At 42.7% G+C, this 23,615-nt stretch overlaps 1 protein-coding gene and 1 pseudogene across 3 annotated transcripts; one reads left to right on the top strand and one right to left on the bottom strand.

Annotated features, from left to right (window-relative positions):
- Window positions 1-5: 5 nt before the first annotated feature.
- On the top strand, window positions 6-23,615 carry BAG4 (BAG cochaperone 4). Of its 2 annotated transcripts, XM_084760328.1 has the most exons (5): window positions 6-409; window positions 7,312-7,416; window positions 17,842-18,096; window positions 19,825-20,076; window positions 21,071-23,615. In XM_084760328.1, exons 1-5 carry the CDS (start codon window positions 137-139, stop codon window positions 21,554-21,556), a joined length of 1,371 nt encoding a protein of 456 aa, XP_084616454.1. In that variant the 5' UTR covers window positions 6-136; the 3' UTR covers window positions 21,557-23,615. The 2 variants fall into 2 exon arrangements, with proteins under 2 accessions (XP_084616454.1, XP_084616455.1); XM_084760329.1 differs by lacking the exon at window positions 17,842-18,096.
- On the bottom strand, window positions 13,895-17,835 carry LOC311585274 (large ribosomal subunit protein uL22-like; annotated as a pseudogene). Its single transcript has one exon. The product of its transcript is annotated as a large ribosomal subunit protein uL22-like (transcript).

The raw sequence follows: 23,615 nt of genomic DNA, 5'->3' as shown, positions 1-23,615 counted from the left end.
GCAGGGGGCGGGACCGGCTCGGGATTGGCCGCAGCCGTCCTACCCCCTTCACCGCCCGCCAGTACCTGTCGCCCGCAGGCGCCTGCGCAATGGGCCGGCCGTGGGGGGCGGGAAGCGCTTCGCGGCTGCGGAGCCCATGTCGGCCCTGAGGCGATCGGGCTATGGCCCCAGTGACGGCCCTTCGTACGGCCGCTACTACGGGCCCGGAGGAGGCGATGTCCCGGTGCACGTACCTCCGCCCTTATATCCTCCTCTTCGCCCCGAGCCTCCCCAGCCTCCGGTTTCCTGGCGAGGGCGCGGGGGCGCCCCGGCCGAGACCACCTGGCCCGGGGAAGGCGCAGGTGGCGATGGCTACTACCCTTCTGGTGGCGCCTGGACAGAACCGAGCAGAGCCGGGGGAGGCCACCAGGTAAGGTTCGAAGTCCTTCCGGGGATCCGGTAGGGAAGTCTTGGGTGGAGGTGAGGACCATTGGGGGTTTTATACTTAGGGTTTGTTACGACTCTGGTTTCTGATTTGCTCTTCTTCTACTGGGGAGGGTGCAGAGACCGGAGACTGGAGACGTAAAGTGAGGGGATATATGCTTGGGTTCCATTTGTCCCTTCGTGTTTACTTCAGCCATAAGTGTGCCTGCTGCCACCAAACCCGAAAATATAATTTGCCCTGACTCCCTAAGCTTAGTAGCAGGATGCAGAATCTCTCTCCCGAGAGCGTAGGGGCTGTAACAATTTATCCTGCGTGGCTAGGGGAGCTACACAGTCTCAGTCGTTACTCAGCAGCCCCTCCCGCGGGGAAAGATCTGTGCGGGGCGGGCTGCTCATTTAGCCCCTTATCACTAAAGCTTTGCTTGGAGTTGAAACAATGCTGTAAAGCGCCTGTTCTATTTAATCATCACGAGACTGCAAGACAGACGTGATTAATGTTTCCCTATTTTTGAATGAAGTAGGCTCCGTGAGATGAGCTTGCTTAGTATGTTTGGACCGGTAACATTTTATTACTTGTGTACATGCCAATAATGTATTTCTATTTTCTCCTTGTATGGAGCTATCATTATAGGATGGTGGCATCTTTTGGTCTTCATAACATCCTTATTTGCTGGAAATTAATTGTAAAATTCTCCAACATTAATGATGGAATTGTAAAAACAGTGCAGTGCTTTTTGAAATAGCTGATTCGTTCCTAAAAACTTCTGGCAGAGAAATTAGCTTATGACCTGTCAGATACACTTACAAGTATTCTCAAGAAATGGAAAACGAGTGGTGATGCCTACCTTTAATCCCAGCACCCAGGAAGCAGAGGCAGGCCAGCCAGGCAGCCTGGTTTACATACTAAGTTCCAGGTCAGCCAGGGTAACACGGTGAGACCCCATCTCAAACAAAGAACAACAACAAAAACAAACAAACAAACAAGAAATAGAAAACATGTCCACATAAGAAATTTTAATGCATTGTCAAAGTATCATTAATTATAATGGCCAAAAGTTGAAATAGCTCATTTAGTTATCAACTAATTGCAGCATTAACAAACATGGTGTATATTTTAGAACATAACACCTAGAAGGGTGTGAATCCCACCCCCCCATACATGTTTGTTTCAACATGAATGAACCGTGATTGGATCATGCGTGGTGGTGGAAGCTAGTCACAAGAACTGCACTTCATACTGTGTGACTCCATTCATACATAGTGCTCAGAGTAAACAATCCCTAGAGACAAAGCTGCTGGGGTTGGGGCCTGGAAGGAAGTGTTGAAAATCTGGACTCTGAAGCAATGTTCTGAAGTTAATGATGATAGTTTCACAATCCTGAGTATCCTACAAACCACTGAATTAAACATTTAAGAAACTGAAAAATAATTTCTCTAAAAATTGTGTAAGAATGAAAACATGTAGCATTAAGCAGTTAACTGTAAAAAAAAAAAATACATGTTTTCAGTGCTGACTAGGTAAGCAGGGTGGGGTGAGTAGGCTGGTGGACTTTAATCACATGGTCCACCCATGAAGTACTCAGTCTTTTAAGTACCCAAATTAAAGATAAGGAAATGGAGTTGAACTTTAAACTGCCAACTGGCTTCTATTAAGTTTGCTGCATTATCAAACTGAAAGTCTGTTTTCTGTCAAAGTTCAGCATCCTGTAAGGAGCTGGGAGGTTTGATTGGAGTGGAGTTGTGCGTATAGGGCACATATGGTACCAGAGTAATTTGAAATAAACTGGAAATGTATAATGGGCACTTGTAAATATTTACTTATTTATTTTAATTTTTTTGAGACAAGGGTTCTCTATGTAGCATTGGCTGTCCTGGACTCACTTTGTAAATCAAGCTGGCCTCAAATTCGCAGCAATCCGCCTGCCTCTGCTTCCCGAGTGCTGGGATTAAAGGCGTGCGCCACCACCACCTAGCATAAGGGTAGAAATTTCTATACACCCATAGAAAATAAACCAAAGATATACGTGTTGTCATGGATGTACATTTTTTTTTTCAAATCCACAATCTTAACTTTGTTAGCTTTTACCAAATTTTATAACAAATACCTGGGGTGGAGGGATACGGCACATCCTGCAAGTGTGAAGATTGGCCTTTGGATCCCTAGAGCCCTTTTAAGTGTTGGTTGGCTGGGGTGGCTCACCTGTAATCCCGGCTTTCGAAGGATGAGAGGGTGGGGCTGGAGAGATGGCTTAGAGGTTAAGGGCATTGACTGCTCCTTCAGAGGTCCTAAGTTAAGGTCCCAGCAACCACATGAGGGCTCCAACCATCTATAATATGATCCGATGCCCTCTTCTGACCTGTGGGTGTATGTGCACAGTAAGAGCTATTGAGAGAATCAGCCTCCGGCCTCTATATGGACATGTACCCCTCACATGTATGTCCTCACACATGCAAACATGCCTATGCACACACATGGGGAAAGGGGGATATAGGAAAAATTTTTCTCCCCTCCCCCGGTAGTGGGACTTGAACCTAGGACCTTGTATATTTTAGGCATCCTCTCTACCTGTGACTTATCTATACCTGCAACCCTACAGGGAGCTTTAAGAGCCTGCCTAGAGCATGTGGTCTGTGGGCACTGTGTGAGAACTCAGTGGGACTCAGTACACTGAGGGGCTCACTCTGAGCACACTAAGCCCTGACTTACTAATTAATTCTCTTGTGTCTGAGGCTGCCCTTAAACTCACTATGTAGCCATGGAGGATCTTCAGTTTCCCAGCTTTTTGCCTCTATCTCTCAAATGCTGAGAGTGTAGATGAGCACCATCCTGCCTGTTATGAAATGAACATACTTAAGCCCAGCTGGTGGTGGCGCACACCTTTAATCCCAGCATTTGGGAGGCAGAGGCAGGCTGATCTCTAACTTCAAGGCTAGTCTGGTCTACAGACTGAGTTCCAAGATGGCTAGGGCTACACAGAAAAATCAAAAAGTAAAACAACAAAATCAACATATTTAAATTTGGCATAGGAAAAAATTGGAAATCTACCGTTTTCCCCAGTTTTTTAAGAGAACAACTTCCAGGGCTGGAGAGGTGGCTCAATGGCCAGGAGCACTGGCTGCTCTTGCAGAGGACCTGGGTTTACTTCAGCATCCACATGGCAGCTCACAACTGTCTGTAATTCTAAGTCCTGGTGGTCTGATGCCCTCTTCTGGCCTCCTTAGGCACCAGGCACACACATCATGATGCATATACATGCACATTTTTGTAATATTTCTATCCTATTGTCACTGCTCTTGGTTAGCCACCAGAACTGGATGGTAAGATCATGTTGTTGAAGACACCACCTATTTTGTTTACAAGACATAGAAAAGTCAAGTGAAACTGAACTGGAAGCGTTCTCCTTGCTGGCTAATTTTCACAATCCTTGAGTTGCTGTACAAGCTGCTTGAAAAAAAAAATACAGTCTTCAGGTTACAGATCCATACTATACCACTAACTTGCCTGGTAAAGGGTGTCTACTTGTGTGATAGTGTCACGACTGTTAAGGGTTCATGAACCATTTTGTATCTGAGCCCTACCCTACAGGAGAGAATCATGCCTGGTACTGTAAGCCTGTTCAGAAGCCTGTGGTGGTGGTGGGGGGGGGTCATAGACCTAATGGGGAGGGAAACTGCTACTGCTGCGGCTAAATGGACAAAGTGTGTCCACCAAAGAGCTTCCTTCTAATCATTTCTGCTAAAGCTCACAGATTAGTGCTGTTCTAAGGTTTGGTCAAAGGTTTGTTGCTATTGTAGGAGTTTGTGTGTGTGTGTTCTAATGGGTGGTGACTAATGCTGAAACTCATAACTGATTGCTGTCCTGAAAAAAAAAGAAATGACCATTGAATACTTAGCCCTAAATAGGTCGTTCGTTTTATTCCCTCCAAGAATCAAAGAACGTTACGGAAGTGGGAGTGGAAAGAGTGCAAGAGCAGAGGAAGGAACAGGGTGTTATGAAAGACTGTCTTCAGGGTGTGATGTAATCATTGCATTGATGAATTGCATTACAGCTGTGATTATCAGCACACGGCTAGCTCAGCAGTTCTCCATCATAGAAGGAGGAGAGGCTCATGAGGCCCCACCTTTCTGAGGATTTGTAGGCCATAAACAGATGCTAGTAGAGAGTGTCTGACAAGGGACCACCTCTTCCAGAAGAGCTAGTGGAGTTAATAGTCGCTGGGGATGGACTTGGGGGTAGTCTTCAATGATGTAGCCGTATTAAGTTGTCCATGCTCCTATAAATAACTCCTCATCCATGCTCATGTGAATGGCCCTACTTAGAGATTTGACGTGACAAAAAAGTGAAGTTGTCCTAGAGAGTGAAAATATGAGCATCTGACATCTCTATGCAATTGTTAACTGCTGAGTGCCTACTTGAGACCTATGGTAAAAGTGAAAACAGAAGCCGAGTGTGTGACACAGGCCTGCGACTTTGGAGGTAGCTTAAGATGGGAGGATAGAAAATTTCAGGCCAGACTGGCAACCTGTAGGACTCTGTCTCAAAAATAAGATAATGAGTGGCACTGGGAACACTTGCCCAGCATCACAAAACTCTGGGTTTAATCTTCAGTGTGGAAAGAAAAGGCAAACTAAACAATACCAAAACCAAACAAAACCAAACCAGAGAGCTGTATGCGTTTTCTGTACACAGTGAATAACTGTATTTCAGTGTGTTTTGTGAGGTGAATCTATCTGAAAAAAGAAAAGCAAGGAACTGTGGTGTTAGGAAGCTGGGGCCGGAGGAGAGGAAGTGAACAGTGTGGGGTACTGGTAGTTAAGTTCTACCTTAAAGATTCTCCTGGAGGGCTGACCATGGGGATCTGAAGATTTAGGCTTAGATTCCCCACATCTAGGGCAGTCAGCTTCAGCCCTTGTCTTCTCTTTATTCATGATTTAAATTCTTGGTAGAGAGTGTAGATATACAATAACTCCAGGTTTAATCCAACCCAACCACAAACACCAACTGGTAGGCAAAAGCCCTATCTTTAAAGGAAATACAGATAGATGGCTTGTTATGAGCCAGAAGTACACTTAAACTCTAAGTTCAAGGCAAAGTAACTCAGGTTACTGAAGAATAAAGACATCGTGTGTTAAGTTGGTTTAAGAATTCATCTGGAGGATTCTTACAAGAGTTTAGTGGTGCCGGCGTGTGGTGGTACACGCCTTTAATCCCAGCACTTGGGAGGCAGAGGCAGGCGGATCGCTGTGAGTTCGAGGCCAGCCTGGTCTACAAAGTGAGTCCAGGACAGCCAAGGCTACACAGATAAACCCTGTCTCAAAAAACCAACCAACCAACCAACCAACAAACAAAAAAACCCAAGAGTTTAATGGCTTATTGCAACTTATTTGAAGGAAAAGCCTGAAAAAATGATGCCATCATTGCTAGACTGACACCTTCCAGTGGTGATTGCTCTATACAAGTTGATGGCATTCAATTACAGGTTGTAAGCAGAAAGCTTAGCCATAGGAAATACACTGGAGTACAAAACAAATAGATGTATGTACATAGTTAGCTTGCATAGCAATAGTTTTGTGCTTCAAAGTTGTTAGGTAAATTTAATTCTAAATAGTGACAAATAACTGACTTTGTACCAGTTGGGCAGGATTAATATCTCATATCTGAAATGTTTGTGACTAGAAGTATTTTGGGTTTCAGACTTTGGAAAGCATAAAACATAATGAGTTATTCTGAAGGCAGAATCTGCATATAAACATGAAATTCATATATGTGGGGCTGGAGAGATGGCTCAGCATTAAGAGTACTGACTACTCTTCCAAAGGACCCGGGGTTCAGTTCCCAGCACCCAATGGCAGCTCACAACTGTCTGTAACTCCAAGATCTGACACCCTCAGACAGACATACATATAGGCAAAGCAGTAATGCACACTTAAAAATTCATTTATGTACAACATTTGTGACTTTGAAGTTAACTATACACATTTTAATGCCTCTGCATTTTGTTTGTTTGTTTTGCTGTGCTAGGAATGGAGCCCAGGGCCTTTGGCTGTGTTTAGCCCAGTGCTCTGCCACTGAGCCACACATCCGTTACATGCCTTTTGACTGCAGCTCATCATATCGATCAAGTGTGAAGCTTTCCTCTTGGGATGTCATATCAAAACTCAAAATATCCAGAATTAAAGCAGTTTGGATTTCAAAATTTCAGACTGGGTATACTCAAAATGTACTGCCGAGGGATAGTGATTGGGAGTGGGTAAAGGCAGACTGCTGTCTCTGGTTTTGCTAGTCATCTTGACATAGAATTCCTTCTATTAGCGTTTCGAGTGGTGTGGCGTACTGGGGCTTGTTGTTTACTTTATAACTTATCTTTTTAAGTGTTATGATGGCTCTATAGTAGGGATCTTTTTTTTTTTTTAAAGATTTGTTTGTTTATTATTTATACACTATTCTGCCTGTATATGTTCCTGCATGCTGGAAGAGGGCGCCAGATCTCATTATAGATGGTTATGAGCCACTATATGGTTGCTGGGAATTGAACTCAGGACCTTTGGAAGAACAGTCAGTGCTCTTAATCTCTGAGCCATCTCTCCAGCCCCTATAAGGATCCCTTTTTGTCTGTTGTTCTTTCTGATGTCCCTAATCTTGCCTCTTGTTAGAGGTATCTAACAGTTGCTGTCTAACTGGAATTAAGAGTGAATTGGACATGGTAACACACACCTGTAATTCTAGCACTGGGAAGGTAGAGGCAGCAGGAATGCAAGTTTGGGCCCCAGCCTTGGTGGCATAGCCCGCTTCAGGCCAGCTTGGGGTATGTAGGGAAACTTTCCAAAGAAAGCATCAGCAACAGAAAGAATGCTATTTAACATTGACTTGTTTTCTTTTTTCCTTAGGAACAGCCACCATATCCTGGCTATAATTCTAACTACTGGAATTCTGTGCGATCGAGGGCCCCATACCCAAGTTCATACCCTGTGAGACCAGAGTTACAAGGCCAGGTATGGTTAAAGATTGGCAGATTTATTTTCTTTCTTAATTTCTTTCCTTGCTCTTCTGTTTTTTGTTTTGTTTTGTTTTTTCTTTTGTTTTTTTGAGACAGGGTTTCTCTGTGTAGCCCTGGCTGTCCTGGACTCGCTTTGTAGACCAGGCTGAGCCTCGAACTCACAGCGATCCACCTGCCTCTGCCTCCCAAGTGCTGGGATTAAAGGCATGCGCCACCACTGCCCGGCTAGTCTTCTGTTTTTTGAGACAGGATTTTTCTGTGTCCTGACTGTCCTGGCATTATCTCTATAGACCAGGCTGCCCTTAACTCACAGAAATTTTTTCTGCCTTTGCCTCCCAATAACTCCCACAGAGATCTGCCTGCCTCTGCCTCCTGAGTGCTGGGATTAAAGGCGAATGCTACTACCTCCCAGCCCATTTGCTCTTTTCTGTACTGGGATTTTGTCTGGTTTAAACAGGTCTTGTACATATAATTACAGTCTCTGTGGGTTCATATGTGTATCAACCCTTGTATGTTTGGATGTTGCTGTTTCCTTGGAGTCATCTTTTTCCACTTAGATCCCTAAGCCTTGAGGGGAGATAATTGGATAGAGTCATCCCATTTGGGCTGAGCGCACTGAGTCTCTTACTCTCTGCACGTTGTTCAGTGGTGGGTCTTTGTATTACTTACCAGTTTCTGCAAGAAACAGCTTCCCTGTTGAGGGCTGAGCAGTGCACTGATGTATGGGTATATCCATACGTCATTAGCAGTTATCTTATTGCTATGTTCCTTTAGCAGAATAACAGCAGTAGGCTTTCCCTTCGGGTCTGTTACCTAAGGTCCTGGTCACTTTAGCAGTGTTAAGTATGGGTTCCATCTAGTGGAGTAGACCTTATGTCCAGTTCTTTAAAGTGTTGGTTACTCCCATACTGTCTGTGCCTCTATTGCATTGGGGTAGCTTCTAGGCAGGTTGCTGATACAGGTCTTTATGCATCCTAGGCAAGCACTCTGTCACCTGAGCTACCTCCCTAACCTTCTGTTAAGAGTTTTGTTAATTCATACTTATATTTTCTCCTAGAATCAGAGCAGCATATATAATTTCCTCTAAATTTGTTTTTTGTTTTTCTTTTCTTTTTTTTTTCTTTTTCTTTTTTTTATTTTATTTTTTATTTTTATTTTTATTTTTATTTTTTTTTGAGACAGGGTCTCTCTGTGTAGCCTTGGACGTCCTGGACTTACTTTGTAGACCAGGCTGGCCTTGAACTCACAGCGATCCACCTGCCTCTGCCTCCCGAGTGCTGGGATTAAAGGCATGTGCCACCATGCCCGGCTGTTTTTTGTTTTTCAAGGCAGGGTTTCTCTGTGTAACAGAGCCCTGGCTATCCTGAACTCACCTTGTAGACCAGGTTGGCTTCAAATAGAGATTCTCCTGCCTCTGCTTCCCCAGTGCTGGGATTAAAGGCATGAGCCACAACTGCCTGGCATATACTATTCTTAAATACAGATTCCTTTTGCTTAAAGAATCTACTTGAGGGCTGAAGAGATGAACACCAAGATGTCCCCTAGATTCTATATGTGTGTATGCATATATACATATATGTGTGTATATGTATACATGGGATTTTTAAAAAAAGATTTATCTATCGTATATGAGTGCTTTATCTGCAGAAGAGGGCATCAGATAACATTATAGATGGTTGTGAGCCACCATGTGGTTGCTGGGAATTGAACTCAGGACCTCTGGAAGAGCAGGCGGTGCCCTTAACCACTGAGCCATTTCTTCAGCCCCAGTACATGGGATTTTTTTGAGACAAGGTTTCTCTATTATGTAGCTCTGACTGTCCTGGAACTCTCTTTGTAGACCAGGCTGGCCTTGAACTTTCAAAAGCCTACCTCTGCTGCCCAAATACTGAGATTAAAGGTATCTCCACAATGCCTGGCTTTTCATATAACTTGTTTGTTTGTTTTTGTTTTTGTTTTGTTTTTTGGTTTTTGGAAACAGGGTTTCTCTGTGTAGCCTTGGCTTGTCTGAGACTTGCTTTGTAGACCAGGCTGGCCTTGAACTCACAGCAGTCCACCTGCCTCTGACTCCTGAGTGCTAGGATTAAAGGCGAGTGCCATCAATGCCTGGCTTCATATGACATTTTTTTTTAAAGATCTGTTTATTTTATGTATTAGAGTACATTGGAGGGCATCAGGTCCTATTACAGATGGTTGTGAGCCACCGTGTGGTTGCTGGGAATTGAACTCGGGACCACTGGAAAAGCAGCCAGTGTTCTTAATCACTGAGCCATCTCTCCAGCCCCTTCATATAACATTTTTAACAGCATAAACTTACTGTAAAAATAATGTGGACAAGCATTTGGATGGTTGGCAGAGGTAGCTGCTGCTCCCACAGCTCCGGTTGCTGAGACTAAGGCCTTGTTGCTCTGATTTCACAGAATCTTGGTAATAGTTGAACGTACCCATTCTGTTAACAAAAGTCTTGATAGCTCAGCATGGTCTGTACAAAGGCTTCCTTCCCGAGGAATGGACACCATCGATTTTGAGAACTCAGAAACAGTTCAGTTACACAACATGTGTGCTGGAGCGTCTGCCTTCTGAAAGAACCTTTTGCCCAGAATAGCACCCAAACTTGATGTTCCCCCAATTTCTGGCATCACTGAGATCAAGTCACATGACACATTTATGAGAACCATCCATGCAGGAAATGTTTTATGAACAGTAAAGTAGGATGACAATGCAAAGCTGTTTTCTTTTCAGGTAACAACTTTTGAGACTGCAGCAACAAGTGGAGGTAGTGCTGGTTCAGAAAAGGCACCAACTTCTCTGCCAGCAGGAATAGCAGTGGCTTGAGGAAAAGAGATCCCCCAGAACTAGCTGGTGCCAGAGTGGTGGTACGTGGGGTCTGAGTTTGAAGAGTAGAGTTTTGAGTTGCTAGACGATTGGCAGATCAGCTAAAGGCTGCAGTTGGTGACTCCCATGCTGCTATCAATGCTGGCTTTGTTCTGATGGCATGCAAATTGGTCGGACAGAAAAAGTAGTAGCCCCAGAACTTTATATTGCTGTCAGGATACCTGGAGCTGTCCAGTATTTGGCCCGAATGAAGGACAGCGAGATAATTGTAGCTATCAGCAAAGACCCAGAAGCTCTGAATATGCAAATGGAAGATATGGAATAGTCAGATTTATTTAAGATGGTTCCTGAGGTAACTGAAATACTGAAGAAAAAAATAGATCATTATCATGCCTTAAGAAAACTCTAGCCAGGCGGTGGTGGCGCACGCCTTTAATCCCAGCACTCGGGAGGCAGAGGCAGGCGGATCGCTGTGTTTGAGACCAGCCTGGTCTACAAAGTGAGTCTAGAACAGCCAAGGCTACACAGGGAAACCCTGTCTCAAAAAAAAAAAAAGAAAGAAAGAAAGAAAGAAAGAAAGAAAAAGAAGAAAAGAAAAGTCTGAGGGCTAGAGAGATAGCTCAGAAGTTAAGAACACTGGCAGTTCTACTGAAGGTGTGAGTTCAATTCCCAGCAACCACAAGGTGGCACACAACCATCTATAATGAGATCTGGTGCCCCCTTCTGGTATGCAGGTGTACATGCAAACACAACGTTGTATACATAATAAATCTAAGAAGAGGGAGAGGAGGAGGAAAAAGTGTTTCCCAGCCCATGGGACAAATCGAACAAGAGTTCACCTGAAAGAGGGGGTGCAGATTGAAAGTGGGGACAGAGACGCGAGAAATAATGAGCCAAATCTAGAAATTTCTGATCAAGACTCTCTTTAATGCAGGCGAGTTGACTTTATTTATTTATTTATTTATTTATTTATTTATTTGGTTTTTCGAGCCAGGGTTTCTCTGTGTAGCCTTGACTGTTCTGGACTCGCTTTGTAGTCCAAGCTGGCCTCGTACTCACAATGATCCACCTGCCTCTGCCTCCCGAGTACTGGGATCAAAGGCGTGTGCCACCATTCCCGGCTGCGAGTTGGCTTTATACAGCAAAGTCAACAAGATCTATTCTAATCCAACTTTCCCTAGCCCCCAGGCAAGAATACAATCACCTGAATAGCTCCCTGTAAGAACTTCCTTAATCCTCTGGGTAGTCCCTGTAAGAACCTCCCTATTTCTCTGGGTAGTTCCCTGTAAGGAATTCCCTATTTCTCTGGGTAGATAATCCAAAGATAGCCTAGAACACAAGACCTCCTTCAGCAAGGGTCAACAACTGGAAGGTCACAGTTTGTACCCTAAGCACGGGATTTCTAACATGGCTGAATTTAGCATGGTTCCCACAGAAGAGAAGAAGATGATGACTCTCTGAAATGATGATTAACTCCTTCAATCCCAGCATTTGGGAGGCAGAGATAGGCGAATATCTGAATTTGTGGCCAGCCTGATCTACAGAGCCAGTTCAAGCACAGCCAGGGCTACACAGAGAAACCTTGTCTCAAAAAATGAGAAAGTGAGCGAGACTGACTCTGACTCTCAGTATACAGCTAAAATTATAGAAATTCATATTTTTAGGGGAAAATTCTAACAGCAAGTACAATGTCCTTTGATGAACTGATTATTATGTTCCTTTGTAATTGTTTGTTGTTCCAAACAGTTATTTTGTGAATTTTTCTTGTTCTGTAATATATAATAAGGTTTTTTTTTTAAGTATAAATTTATTGCTAGGCATGGTGGTGTATGCTTTTTAATCCTGGTGTCCAGGAGGCAGATGCAGGCAGATTTCCATGAATTTGAAGCTAGCCTGGATTATATAGCTAGTTCCAGGTTAGCCAAAGCTACATAGGGAGATCTTGTTTCAAAACAACAAAAAACAAAAACAAAAAAGAAAACAGCAATAAATAATGTAAGTGTATTACTAAATATCTAGAAGCTGGGCATGGTGGCACGTGTCTTTAATCCCTGCTCCTAAGATCCAGGGATTTTAATTAATTTTTATTTCACAAGCATTTGTGTTTTGCCTGCGTGTGTGTCTGGCCAGAAGAGGGTGTCAGATCCTTGGAATTGAAGTTACAGACATCCCTGAGTGGATATGTGTTTGCTGGGAATTGAACCTAGGTCCTTTGGGAAAGCACCAGGTGCTCTTAATCGATGAACCAATGCTCCAGTCCCAAAGATAAGTCTTTGAAGGGATTTTATTCAACTTATTATGAGAAACAAATAGATTTTAGAGTTGTTTCCTTGCAAGTAACAAATTTTTTTGCTTTGTCTTTTACATTTCTTTATTCACTTTATTTATTTTGGAGACAGGATCATATCATGTGGCTTGGCTGGCCTGGAACTTGCTATGTACATAGGACTGGCCTTGAACTCATAGAGACCCTTCTGCTTTTGCCTCCTGAGTGCTGGAAATAAAGATGTGTGCCATCACATCTGGTCTTATTTATTTCTTTATCATGTGGGTGATGGTGGGTTGAATGTTACACATATCAGGGCACATACATTGAGCTCAGTACACTAGTGAGAATTGTCTCCTCCACCATGTGGGTTCCAGGAACTGAACTTGAGTGATGAGACTTTGTGATAAGTACCTCAGCCTACTGAGTTATCTCGTTTGCACTTCTTATTAATCACGGTATGTGTATTAGTCATCTTTTTATTGCTGTGATAAAATGCCATGACCAAGGCAACTTAAGGCTTGATTTGGGCTTTTGGTTCCCGAGGGTGAGTCCCACTATAGTAGAGTGAAGGCATAGAGACTGGAACAGTAAGCTGAGAGCTCACATCTTAAACTATATGCACAAAGCAGAAAAACTAAGCTAAGAATGGCTCAAATCAAAGCCTACCTCCCAAGTGATATGCTTCCTTAAGCAAGGCCATACCTCCTAAATCTCCCAAAAAGTACCAACAACTGGGGACCAAGTGTTCACATTGTCAGAGTCCATGTGGGACAATTTCACTTACACTACCACAATACAGTAGGTTTTTGTTTTGTTGTTTTACTTACTTATTATTATGTATACAGTGCTCTACCTGCATATACAACTGCAGGCCAGAAGAGGGCATCAGATCATATTATAGATGGCTGTGAGCCACCATGTGGTTCCTGGGAATTGAACTCAGGACCTCTGGAGGAGCAGTCAGTGCTCTTAACCTCTGAGCCATCTCTCCAGCCCCTTGTTTTGTTGTTTTTAAATACACATACTTAGGTTTATTTAAGCAACAATATACACCATTTGGTATTTGCTTCAAAATACTCCCAAGAAAATACTACAAAGATGCATACAATGTGGTCAACAGGTTGAAACTTAGCTGAAGCTGAGAGGAACATTCATTTCTACTTTTGTTTGAAATTTTGCTTAATATGATTTTTTTTTTTTTTTTTTGTTTTTTGTTTTTGGTTTTTCGAGACAGGGTCTCTCTGTGTAGCCTTGACTGTCCTGGACTCACTTTGTAGACCAGGCTGGCTTCGAACTCACAGCGATCCGCCTGCCTCTGCCTCCCAAGTGCTGGGATTAAAGGCGTGCGCCACCACCGCCCGGCGAAATTTTGCTTAATATGAAAGAAGAGGAGGGAGAAGAAGCTGGCCTGGTCATCACAGGCCTGTGATTCCAGCACTCAGTAGCTGAGAGCTGTGGAGGAGAAGGTGAGGACAAAGATGTTCCTGTCATCAAGTCTGTAACCTGCACATGACAGGGAAACACAGAAGTGTGCAGTAGGGCAGCAGAGATAGCTTAGTAGGCAAAAGTGCTCGCTTTGTAAACCTAATGATGTGAGTTTAATCCCTAGATCCAGTGGGGAAAAAACCTAAAAGCTGTCTTCTGACTTTCACAAGTGCACCGTGGCACACCCCCCGACCACACAACATGCATCACACACACAGAGTACTAAAAACTGAATTACAACACTGGAAAGGTATATACAGATGACAGAGGGAAGGCTCAAGATGCGTTTCCCAAATAGGTCGTATTAGGGTGGCACAAGCAGAGTGATTGCCATTCTTTCCTTATTTTTCAATTTCTTCTATATGTTGATCTGTATGTAAAGGGTATTCTTCTGAAATTCACCGTGAAGCATCTCCTGGTGCTGAACTTGTAATTCTCCTTATCTCTGCCTCTGCATGTTTGTTTGTTTGTTTGTTTGTTTGTTTTAGTTACTCCACAACAGGGTTTCTCTGTGTAGCACTGACTGTCTTGGGACTGAGACCAGGCTGGCCTCAAGCTCAGAGATCTGCCTGCCTCTGCCTCCCAAGGGCTGAAATCAAAGATGTGTCCCACAATTACCCTGAAATTAAATCTTTTTCTAAAAACAAACAAATAAATAAATAGAACAGCCCTTAAACTGTTAAATAATTTGATTATCATAGTGCATTTAAGTTCTATGACATTTTGTCTACCTCGTTTGTGTGTGTGTGGTTTTTTGTTTTTTTAAGAGTTACTTATTTTTGTTGTTTTTGGTTTTTTCAAGACAGGGTTTCTCTGTGTAGCCTCATCTGTCCTGGACTCTAGGCCAAGTTGGCCTTAAACTCACGGAGATCTGCCTGTCTCTGCCTCCCAAGTTCTGGGATTACAGACTTGCCAAGAGTTACTTGCTTTTATTTTATATATATGAGTGTTTTACCTGGTTGTATATGTGTGCAACACATGTATGCTGTGTCTGTAGAAGCTTGAAGCGCATCAGATCTCCTGGAAGTAAAATTACGTATAGTTGTGAGCAGCCATATGGGTGCCGGAAGCTGAACCTGGGTGTTCTGGAAGAGCAGCCAGTGCTATTAATTGCTGAGCTATCCCTCCAGCCATGTACTATATTGTGGAATTACAAATAATATACATGACAGCTTCATGCCTGTGACCTTTTTCTAATTGAATGATTTCCTTGGGAAGCTGAATTACAGACCAAAACCACACATGGCATTTTATCAAATCTGACCTTTGTATTTGAATTATTAAGGAGTTATTTTATCAGACTGAAAACCTCAAGGATTTATGGGGAATATATTACTTGGCTCTTTAATCTTTTGTTGTCTCTGACCACACGTGCAGTTCTTTGGGCATTTGTATTTTGTTTCTCTTGTTTTGTTTTTGGAATAGGTCCTACTAATATAGGCCAGGCTGTCTTCTACATCAGAATTCTTCTTCCTTGTCCTTAGTGCTAGGACCACAGGTGTACACACACAATTAGGTTTCCTTCTTCCCTTCAGATAGGGACTCACTATGTAGACTACTAGCTGCAAACTTGGAATTCTCCCTGCCACATGCTGCTGGGATTGCATACAAGTGCCAATACAGCCATTTTTTTTTTTAACTTTTATCTGCATTTATTTTATGCTGTACCCATGCCATCAGTTTTTGTTTCTTCAGTTTCTTCTGGGATACCTTTTTCTTCTGTGCCACGTCGTCTGGCTTTGGAACAGTCTGCTCCTTTTCAGTGAGGATCATCTCGATGTGGCAGGGGGAGCTCATGTATGGGTTAATCTGGCCATGGGCTCTGTAAGTTCATCAGCGCATCTTAGGTGACTTGTTCACTTGGACATGTTCAATGACCAGGGAATCTACATCTAAACCCTACTCTCTGCATTTTTCAGCATGTGCAGCAAAAATTCAGCACCGACCCTGAGTCCAGCCCCACAGTTTGGCCCGGGTGTACCTCCCGACTCCACCACTATACCACCTGAACAGCACACATTGCTTCTTTAAAGTGACATCTTTCAGATACTTGGTGGTTTTTCGGATATGCATATCTTTGATGACCTGGGCAGTTTACCGGGTGTTCTTAAAGTGAACACGAAGATTTGAACCTCTTGATTTGCATGATTTTGTAGGGTCTTCTGGGTCAAGTGAGTAGTGAACCATCTTTGCAGGTCACCTCTGGCCACTTACAGAAAGCTAATATATCCATTTTAATCAGGTGTATTGAACATGAAAAGGATTAAAGACAACAGCGATGACAAGAATATGTGATTCTGTGTTTTTACTATTTTAAAAAGCTAAAGTGAGACTAGAGATACCTCAGTGTCCAAAGTGCCTGCCATGCAAATGTGATGACCTGCATTTGGATTCCCAGAACCACATGAAGGCTGCATGCAGTAGCCCATGTGTCTGTAATCCCTAGCCTGGAGTATAAGACAGTGAATAAGAGAGCCTGTGTCATACAAGCTCAAAGGCAAGTGAAAGACAAGGACCTACCATCTATATTGTCCTCTGACTTCGACAAGCATGCTCTGATGTGTGCATCCTCCAGTGTACACATGCGCACACGCACACATGCACGTGCAAAGAAAATAATAGAAAATATCAGAGTAATAGTTTTAAATTTAGAGCATAACTTTAATCTTATTTGAAGCATTAAGCAGGATTGTGGATATTAACTATGTAATAGTCTGGAGAAAGGAGAAAGGACCAACAATGTGTCTTGGAGGTAGCACAGTTGTCTGGCAGGCACAAGGCCCTGGGTTTAGTCCCCAGCACTGTTTAAAACAATAACTAAACTACAGTAAAGCACACTAGTAAGCAGTGCACTGAGAGTTTCTGTGTCCTCTGTTGTTGCTGTTGTCTGGGAAGCAGGTGTTAAATAGTTCAGTCTAGACCTGGGTTCATTTCTTGAACTCTCATAATGCATGCACTAATGTAATCACTATTTGTTGGGCATGCTGTGTACCTGCTAAGTCAGAGGTCAGCTTAGACTCTCCATTTTACTCGTAGAGAAACTGAAGCTAAGAGTAATTAAATATAAAAGCCTATTACAGAGTGAGGCCTGTTTCATGATTTTTCCCTTTCTATTATATATGGTATTTCTCTTTTTAAAAAAAATAATTTATTTTATGTATGTGAGTGCTCTATCTGCATATTCACCTGCAGGTCAGAAGTGGGCACCAGATCTCATTACAGATGGTTGTGAGCCACCATGTGGTTGCTGGGAATTGAACTCTGGACCTCTGGAGGAGCAGTCAGTGCTCTTAACCCCTGAGCCACCTCTCCAGCCCCATAGTTCTTTTCTTTCTCTAGCTAGTCCCTCAGGTTTCCTAGAGCTGCCTCCTGTGGGCACAGGTGCTCTGCCTGGAGATGTGATTGCTGGGCATGGTAGTTTACTCCTTTAATCCCAGCAGAGGCAAAGGCAGGGGGATCTCGGTGAGTCCAAGGCCAGCCTGCTCTACAGAGAGCCAGGACAACCAAAGGCTGTGTTTAACAGAGAAACCCTGTCTTGGAAAACAACAACAAAAAGAAAATGTTTGAGGAAGATGTTACTTCGTCATCTTATCTGCCATCACAATATATTCTTCCATCGATGCAACAGAACTTAGGGTCATAGCTTGAGGTCAGTGCATGGTTTGTGATTATAGAGAAGAGAAAGGGCACCTCATAGACCGCCTAGGTAGCGTAGATTTTCACCAGTTACTGATACTGTTTTTTCCTTAAGCTTTCAAGGTTGGACATAAAGGACATTTCGGCCCTTCAACCCATTTATCTTTTTTCCTCCCTGGTTGTTCTTTTTTTCAGAGTGTGAGTTCTTATGCAAATGGAGCATATGGCCCCCCATACCCTCCAGGCCCTGCAGCAAGCAGTGCCTCATACTCTGGGGCTTATTATGTACCTGGCTATACTCAGAGCAATTACTCCACAGAAGTTCCAAGCACTTACCGCTCACCTGGGAACAGCCCAACACCAGTGTCTCGCTGGATATATTCTCAGCAGGACTGTCCAACAGAAGCACCTCCTCTGAGGGGTCAGGTTCCAGGGTACCCTGCTTCACAGGTAAGCGGTTTCCTGGCAGGGAAAGTGCCTCTACTTCCTGATCTGTAAACAGTGGAAAGTTACAGAAAACTAGACCCACGCGTGTGTGTATACCTTTAACCCCAATTCTCATGAGGCAGAGGCAGGCGAAGCCCTTTGAGTTCAAGACCATCCAAGACTACATAGTGAGGCGTTTTCTTAAAAAGAAAACACTATAGATAATCAGGTTTTTTGTTTGCTTGGGATTTTGTTTTTGTTTTTACAAACGAGGAAAGGGGCTTTTGTTATATTGATGCCTAAATTTGGATTTGGCTGAAGGTACCTTTAAAGTGTCATAATTGTTTTAAATCTAACTAATACTCTAACTTATATTTATTATTTGTATGCATGATGGGAGTTGTGGGGATGGCACACATATACCACAGCCCATGTGTAGAGGTCAGAGGACAACTTTGTCACCTTCTGTGGTTTTCAGGGACTAAATGCCGGTTCAGCTGTTACCCACTGAGCCATCTCTCCAGCCCATAATTTATCATTTTGTTTTGTTTGTTTATTTTGGAGTTTTTCTTGAGAACAGGTCTCAGTATGTAGCCATGGGCACCTGGAACTCTCAGTACATACCTGGCTGGCCTCAAACTCACAGCAAGTTGCCTACTTCCACTTCCTGAGTGCTGGGACTAAAGACATATACCACCATACCTGGCTCTTCTTGGCCCCCTTTATTTTCATTGTTTTTAATGACATGGGTGTGTGTATGCATGCGCTCGTGACTATGTTTGTGTGCATGCACATGAATGCAGGTACTCACAAAGGCCAGAGGTATGAGAAACCCCAGAACTGGAGTGACAGGTTTGGGAACCACCTGTTATGGTATCTAGGACTTGGGATCCTCTAGAAGACCAGTTTGTGCTCTAACCACTGAAACATATTTCCCCTCTAAATTTTCTGTAATGAAATAAAGTCTTTAGGGGGCTGGAGAGGTGGCTCAGAGGTTAAGAGCACTGTCTGCTCTTCCAAAGGCCCCAAGTTCAATTCCCAGCAACCACATGGTTGGTCACGACCATCTATAATGAGATCTGATGCCCTCTTCTGGCCTGCAGGTGTCCATATGGGCAAAGCACTGTATAAATAATAACGAAATCTTAATAAAATAAAATCTTTAGTTGCTGCTGGAAATCTTCCCTGTCGTTTGCCCGGTGCTGCCAGGTGTATATTAAGAAGCTATAACTATGCCATGCTTGTTTCTGTTGGCTTCCAGAAGAGTTCTACTCTCCTCCTCCTCTTCTTCCTCCTCCTCTGCTGGTTTGTTTATTTGTTTGTTTATTTGTTTTTTGAGACAAGTTTCTCTGTGTAGCCTTGGCTGTCCTGGACTCGCTTTAGAGACCAAGCTGGCCTCAAACTCACATGGATCCACCTGCCTCTGCTTCCCCAGTGCTGGGATTAAAGGAGTGTGCCACCACGCCCGGCTTAAGTTCTACTGTCTTCTATTATAGCATATGGATTCATCCATCTGTAGTGTTTTTGGAAAATTACATGCTTTTCCAGTGAATTTTAGGTCTTAATTCCTGAGTCCTTTACCAACTCTGTTCTTTTTGTTTTGGGAGCCAGGTTTCCTCAGGTGTGGAGAATTTTTGGTTACTGATTAATGAGTTACTAGTAGGTCAGGACCTGTCTATGCTATTTTTATTACTTTTAAGTTTTGTTTTTAAGCAGTGACCAACCAACATGCATTTGCTTTTCCCAATCTAGAACCCTGGAATGACCTTGCCCCATTATCCTTATGGAGATGGTAACCGCACTGTGCCACAGTCAGGAGCGACTGCACGACCACACGATGATGCCTGGGCTTCTGGTGCTTATGGGATGGGGGCCCGTTACCCCTGGCCTTCAGCTGCACCCTCAGCACCGCCTGGGAATCTCTACATGACAGAAAGTGCTTCCCCATGGCCTGGCAACGGTTCTCCTCAGCCACCTCCTTCACCACCACCCCAACAGCCTAAGGTGGGAGGCCTTCCAAATGCTATTCTCTTGATCTCTAGGTAGTTCAGAAAACACAAAATGACACTTCTAGACAGAAGTGTTTGTGTCAAATGCAAAAAAAAAAAATCTGGTTTGGGGATTATTATTTTTTTAGGTTTTTTTTTTTTTGTACTCTCCCATTATTTTTCATGTGTATGCCTATGTTTCTATGAATCATGGAAGCCAGATCCTCTGGAACTGGAGTTACAGTTATGAGCTGCCTTCTGGCTACTGAGAATCAAATTTGGGTCCTCTGAATATCTTTTTTTAAAAAGGAGGTGGGGTGGGCTGGAGAGATGGCTCAGTGGATAGGAGCCCTGTCTGCTCTTCCAAATGTCAATGAGTTCAATTCCCAGCAACCACATGGTGGCTCATAACCACCTATACTGAGATCTGGTGCCCTCTTCTGGCGTGTAAGCTCACATGCAGGCAGAACTCTGTATAAATAATAAATAAATAAAATAGAAAAGGAAAATGTTTATTTTCTGCTGTGATACTATCTGAATATTAAATAGAATCAAGGACTTTATTTCACAGCCTCAAGTGCTATGTGAACAGAAATGGAAAACAGTATGAAGTAGCACATGTTGGCTTGTGTGGTGGTGGTTACAAAAGCCACCGACAGAAAGCTGTCTGCCTTTGGCTGTGACCAGAGGCTTCTGCTATTTAAGGAGAAGAACTAATGATTAAGTCACAGGATGAATTGTGAGGTAGTAAGATTGTGAAGTGTTCACAAGAACAACTTGTACTGAGGTAGATTCCAGCCGTCATATTTAGGCGTTCTGTACCTTTCCCTTGAAAGGGCTCTCCCTTTTATCTCCTTAACAGTGTTGTTCTCCGATGATTAAGGTAGGAACCGGTTTTATTTGTGGGAATCTTTTCAAGTACTTTCCTGGTCAGTGGAAGATGTGTAGCTTACCTTGATGGCTTCCCATTAAAACAGCTTTTTTCTCCTTTTCTGTCTTCCCGTTCCAAGGATTCCTCATACTCCTATAACCAGTCAGGGCAAGGCATGAACCGGCACAACTTCCCTTGCAGTGTCCATCAGTATGAGTCTTCTGGAACAATGAACAATGATAATTCAGACCTTTTGGATTCTCAAGTCCAATACAGTGCTGAGCCTCAGCTGTACGGTAACACCACGAGTGAGCATCCCAGCAGTCAAGTTCCCAGTAATCATCTCCCTGAGGAGTGCTTCTCTGCAGATGAAAGCACTCCTCCAAGTATTAAAAAAATCATCCACGTGCTGGAGAAGGTTCAATATCTTGAGCAAGAAGTAGAAGAGTTTGTAGGGAAAAAGACAGACAAAGCTTACTGGCTTCTGGAAGAAATGCTGACAAAGGAACTTTTAGAACTGGATTCTGTTGAAACTGGGGGCCAGGACTCTGTCCGTCAGGCCAGGAAAGAGGCTGTTTGTAAGATCCAGGCCATACTGGAAAAATTAGAAAAGAAGGGGCTATGAAATAATTTGGAATGAAGGGTAAGCCTGTTACTAATTTGGCCAAAGAACTTTTTAATTCGGTTAGTTACCTTCTTTGAAATGCCTGTTGTAACAAGAAGCAGCACATTCCAACTTTCTTCGGACCGCAGAAAAGCTGGCAGAGGAATGGAAGAGCACCAGTTCCAAGATGCTTGTCAGGTTTCAGATGACTGAACTCAACAGGAAACTGAATTATCAGTTTTGCCAAGTAGATCCACTCCTTAAAAATCCATGGGTGTCTGTAGCTGCTGCTTATCAAATCGCTGGAGGGAAGTAGACTTTATTCACAGGTTATCAAGGACATTGGAGACAAACAGGCTGTTTTGTAAGCATCTGGACTGTCACATTTTTGTGCATTATGACTGCATATACTTCATGTGTATATTATAGCTTAGACTCTTGGACCTCCGTTTTGTTTTGTTATCTGCAGGTCACAAATTAACACTATTCTTCTTGGTACATTTTGTAGTAATATGTTTAATATAATCAAATATTGTCAGCCAGATAGATGGGCAATTCTAAACAAGTTCATAGCCTTTTGCCACTTGGATATACTGCAGTGTGTAGTGGGCTCCCGAGCCAGTCATTGTCTCCCTTTTTGTGTAGCATGTTGTGTTAGAGTTCTTCCCACTTCTGCTTTTCATAGTTGTTGGGAAAGAGACTTTGGAAATTACATTAACATAAGAATGACAGTGTTTGTAGACATTCTTTGCCCTTTTGTTGTGTTTGGATAAAGATCCACTTTGATATTGCTTTTTTAAGAAAAATATCTTTTGGCTATTGCTGCTTATGTAGAGAGCCTTATGATTAAAAACATGAAAACTAGTATAAATAGTGATTGCAAACAGTAACAAACATGATTATTTAATGATACTGTTCTCCATTTAATAGTGTCTGGGGCAGATTTGAGCTCAGTTTATAGTTGATAGAAGGAAAAGGAGATTCACGCTCAGGGAATGAGTCAGCCATAGCTACAGTGGGAAGTTCATTATTTTCATTTAAATTTGGTCTTTATTTCATAGAATAAATTATACAGAATTGTCTGTTTCATAAGAAAGATGTTATTTATTATTAATAACGGTCAATTTAGAGCCAAGTTTAAGAAAAGGGCCTTTCTTGATTATCTTTATATGTTATTACTGCAGAGACAGGTAAAACATTGACCTTTTAAGCCTAAAGTGAGGTCTAGCAGACAGTGTCTGATTTTGCAACAAAAGCAGTTTCTTAGTAAAATATCAAAGTGATACTTTTTTTCTAGGCTAGCAGGCCTTTATATTAGTGCTCCTAAACCTATAACCATCACTTCTGCTCAAAAGAACCAAACCAGTGCCAACACATGATGAAAAGAAATGTAGTTTAAAAAAAAAAATACTGTCTGGGGCTGAAGATGTGGCTCAGTAGAGTGTTTGCCTAACGTACACGAAGTCCTAGGTTAAATCCAATGTTGCATAAACCAGCTATACTGGTGGTAGACACCTGTCTCAGCATCTGGGAGGTGGGAAGGAAGAACTGTGGTTTCTGGATTTATATTTTTGATTATAACAAATATTCAGGATAGGTACAAACTCAGAACTTAAAAGATAGAAATCATGAAGCCAGGCATGGTGGATTACGCCTTTAATCCCAGTACTTGGGAGGCAGAGGCAGGTGGATCTCTGTGAGGTTGAGGCCAGCCTGGTCTACAAAGAGAGTCCAGGAGAGCTGGGGCCATCACACAGAGAAACCCTGACTCAAAAAACAAAACAAAACAAAACAAAACAAAAAACAAAAAGAAATAAATCATGTTAATTGATTTCAAATGGCCAGTATCGAAGGAAAAAACATTGGTGACCTGTCTTTGAAAAATGTAATAAATTTAAGAAGGAAAATAGTATTTATAATTTGTAAATTTGTTTGATTTTGAGTTAAACTTGATTTGAAACTGAAATTTTTCTTTTGAAATTTCACATCTAGACTTTTTTAAGGTGTCTAAATTTGTATTACTTTGGGGATCATTTTTGTCAAAATCTTGAATAAAGTTACCTACACCTGGCATGATAAA

Source organism: Acomys minous (genome assembly GCF_964271855.1).
Source record: "Acomys minous genome assembly, chromosome: 15".
Lineage (NCBI taxonomy): Eukaryota > Metazoa > Chordata > Mammalia > Rodentia > Muridae > Acomys > Acomys minous.
Note: the sequence above shows the minus strand (reverse complement) of the source record. Positions and strands in the feature narration are given on the sequence as shown.

Bases quoted from the DNA above. Each gene is read 5' to 3' on its own strand.
- BAG4 (XM_084760328.1), top strand. From the start codon at position 137: ATGTCGGCCCTGAGGCGATCGGGCTATGGCCCCAGTGACGGCCCTTCG. The intron at 7,417-17,841 runs GTATGGTTAAAG...TCTTTTTTTCAG, and splicing joins GACCAGAGTTACAAGGCCAG to AGTGTGAGTTCTTATGCAAA. The intron at 20,077-21,070 runs GTGGGAGGCCTT...TCCCGTTCCAAG, and splicing joins CACCACCCCAACAGCCTAAG to GATTCCTCATACTCCTATAA.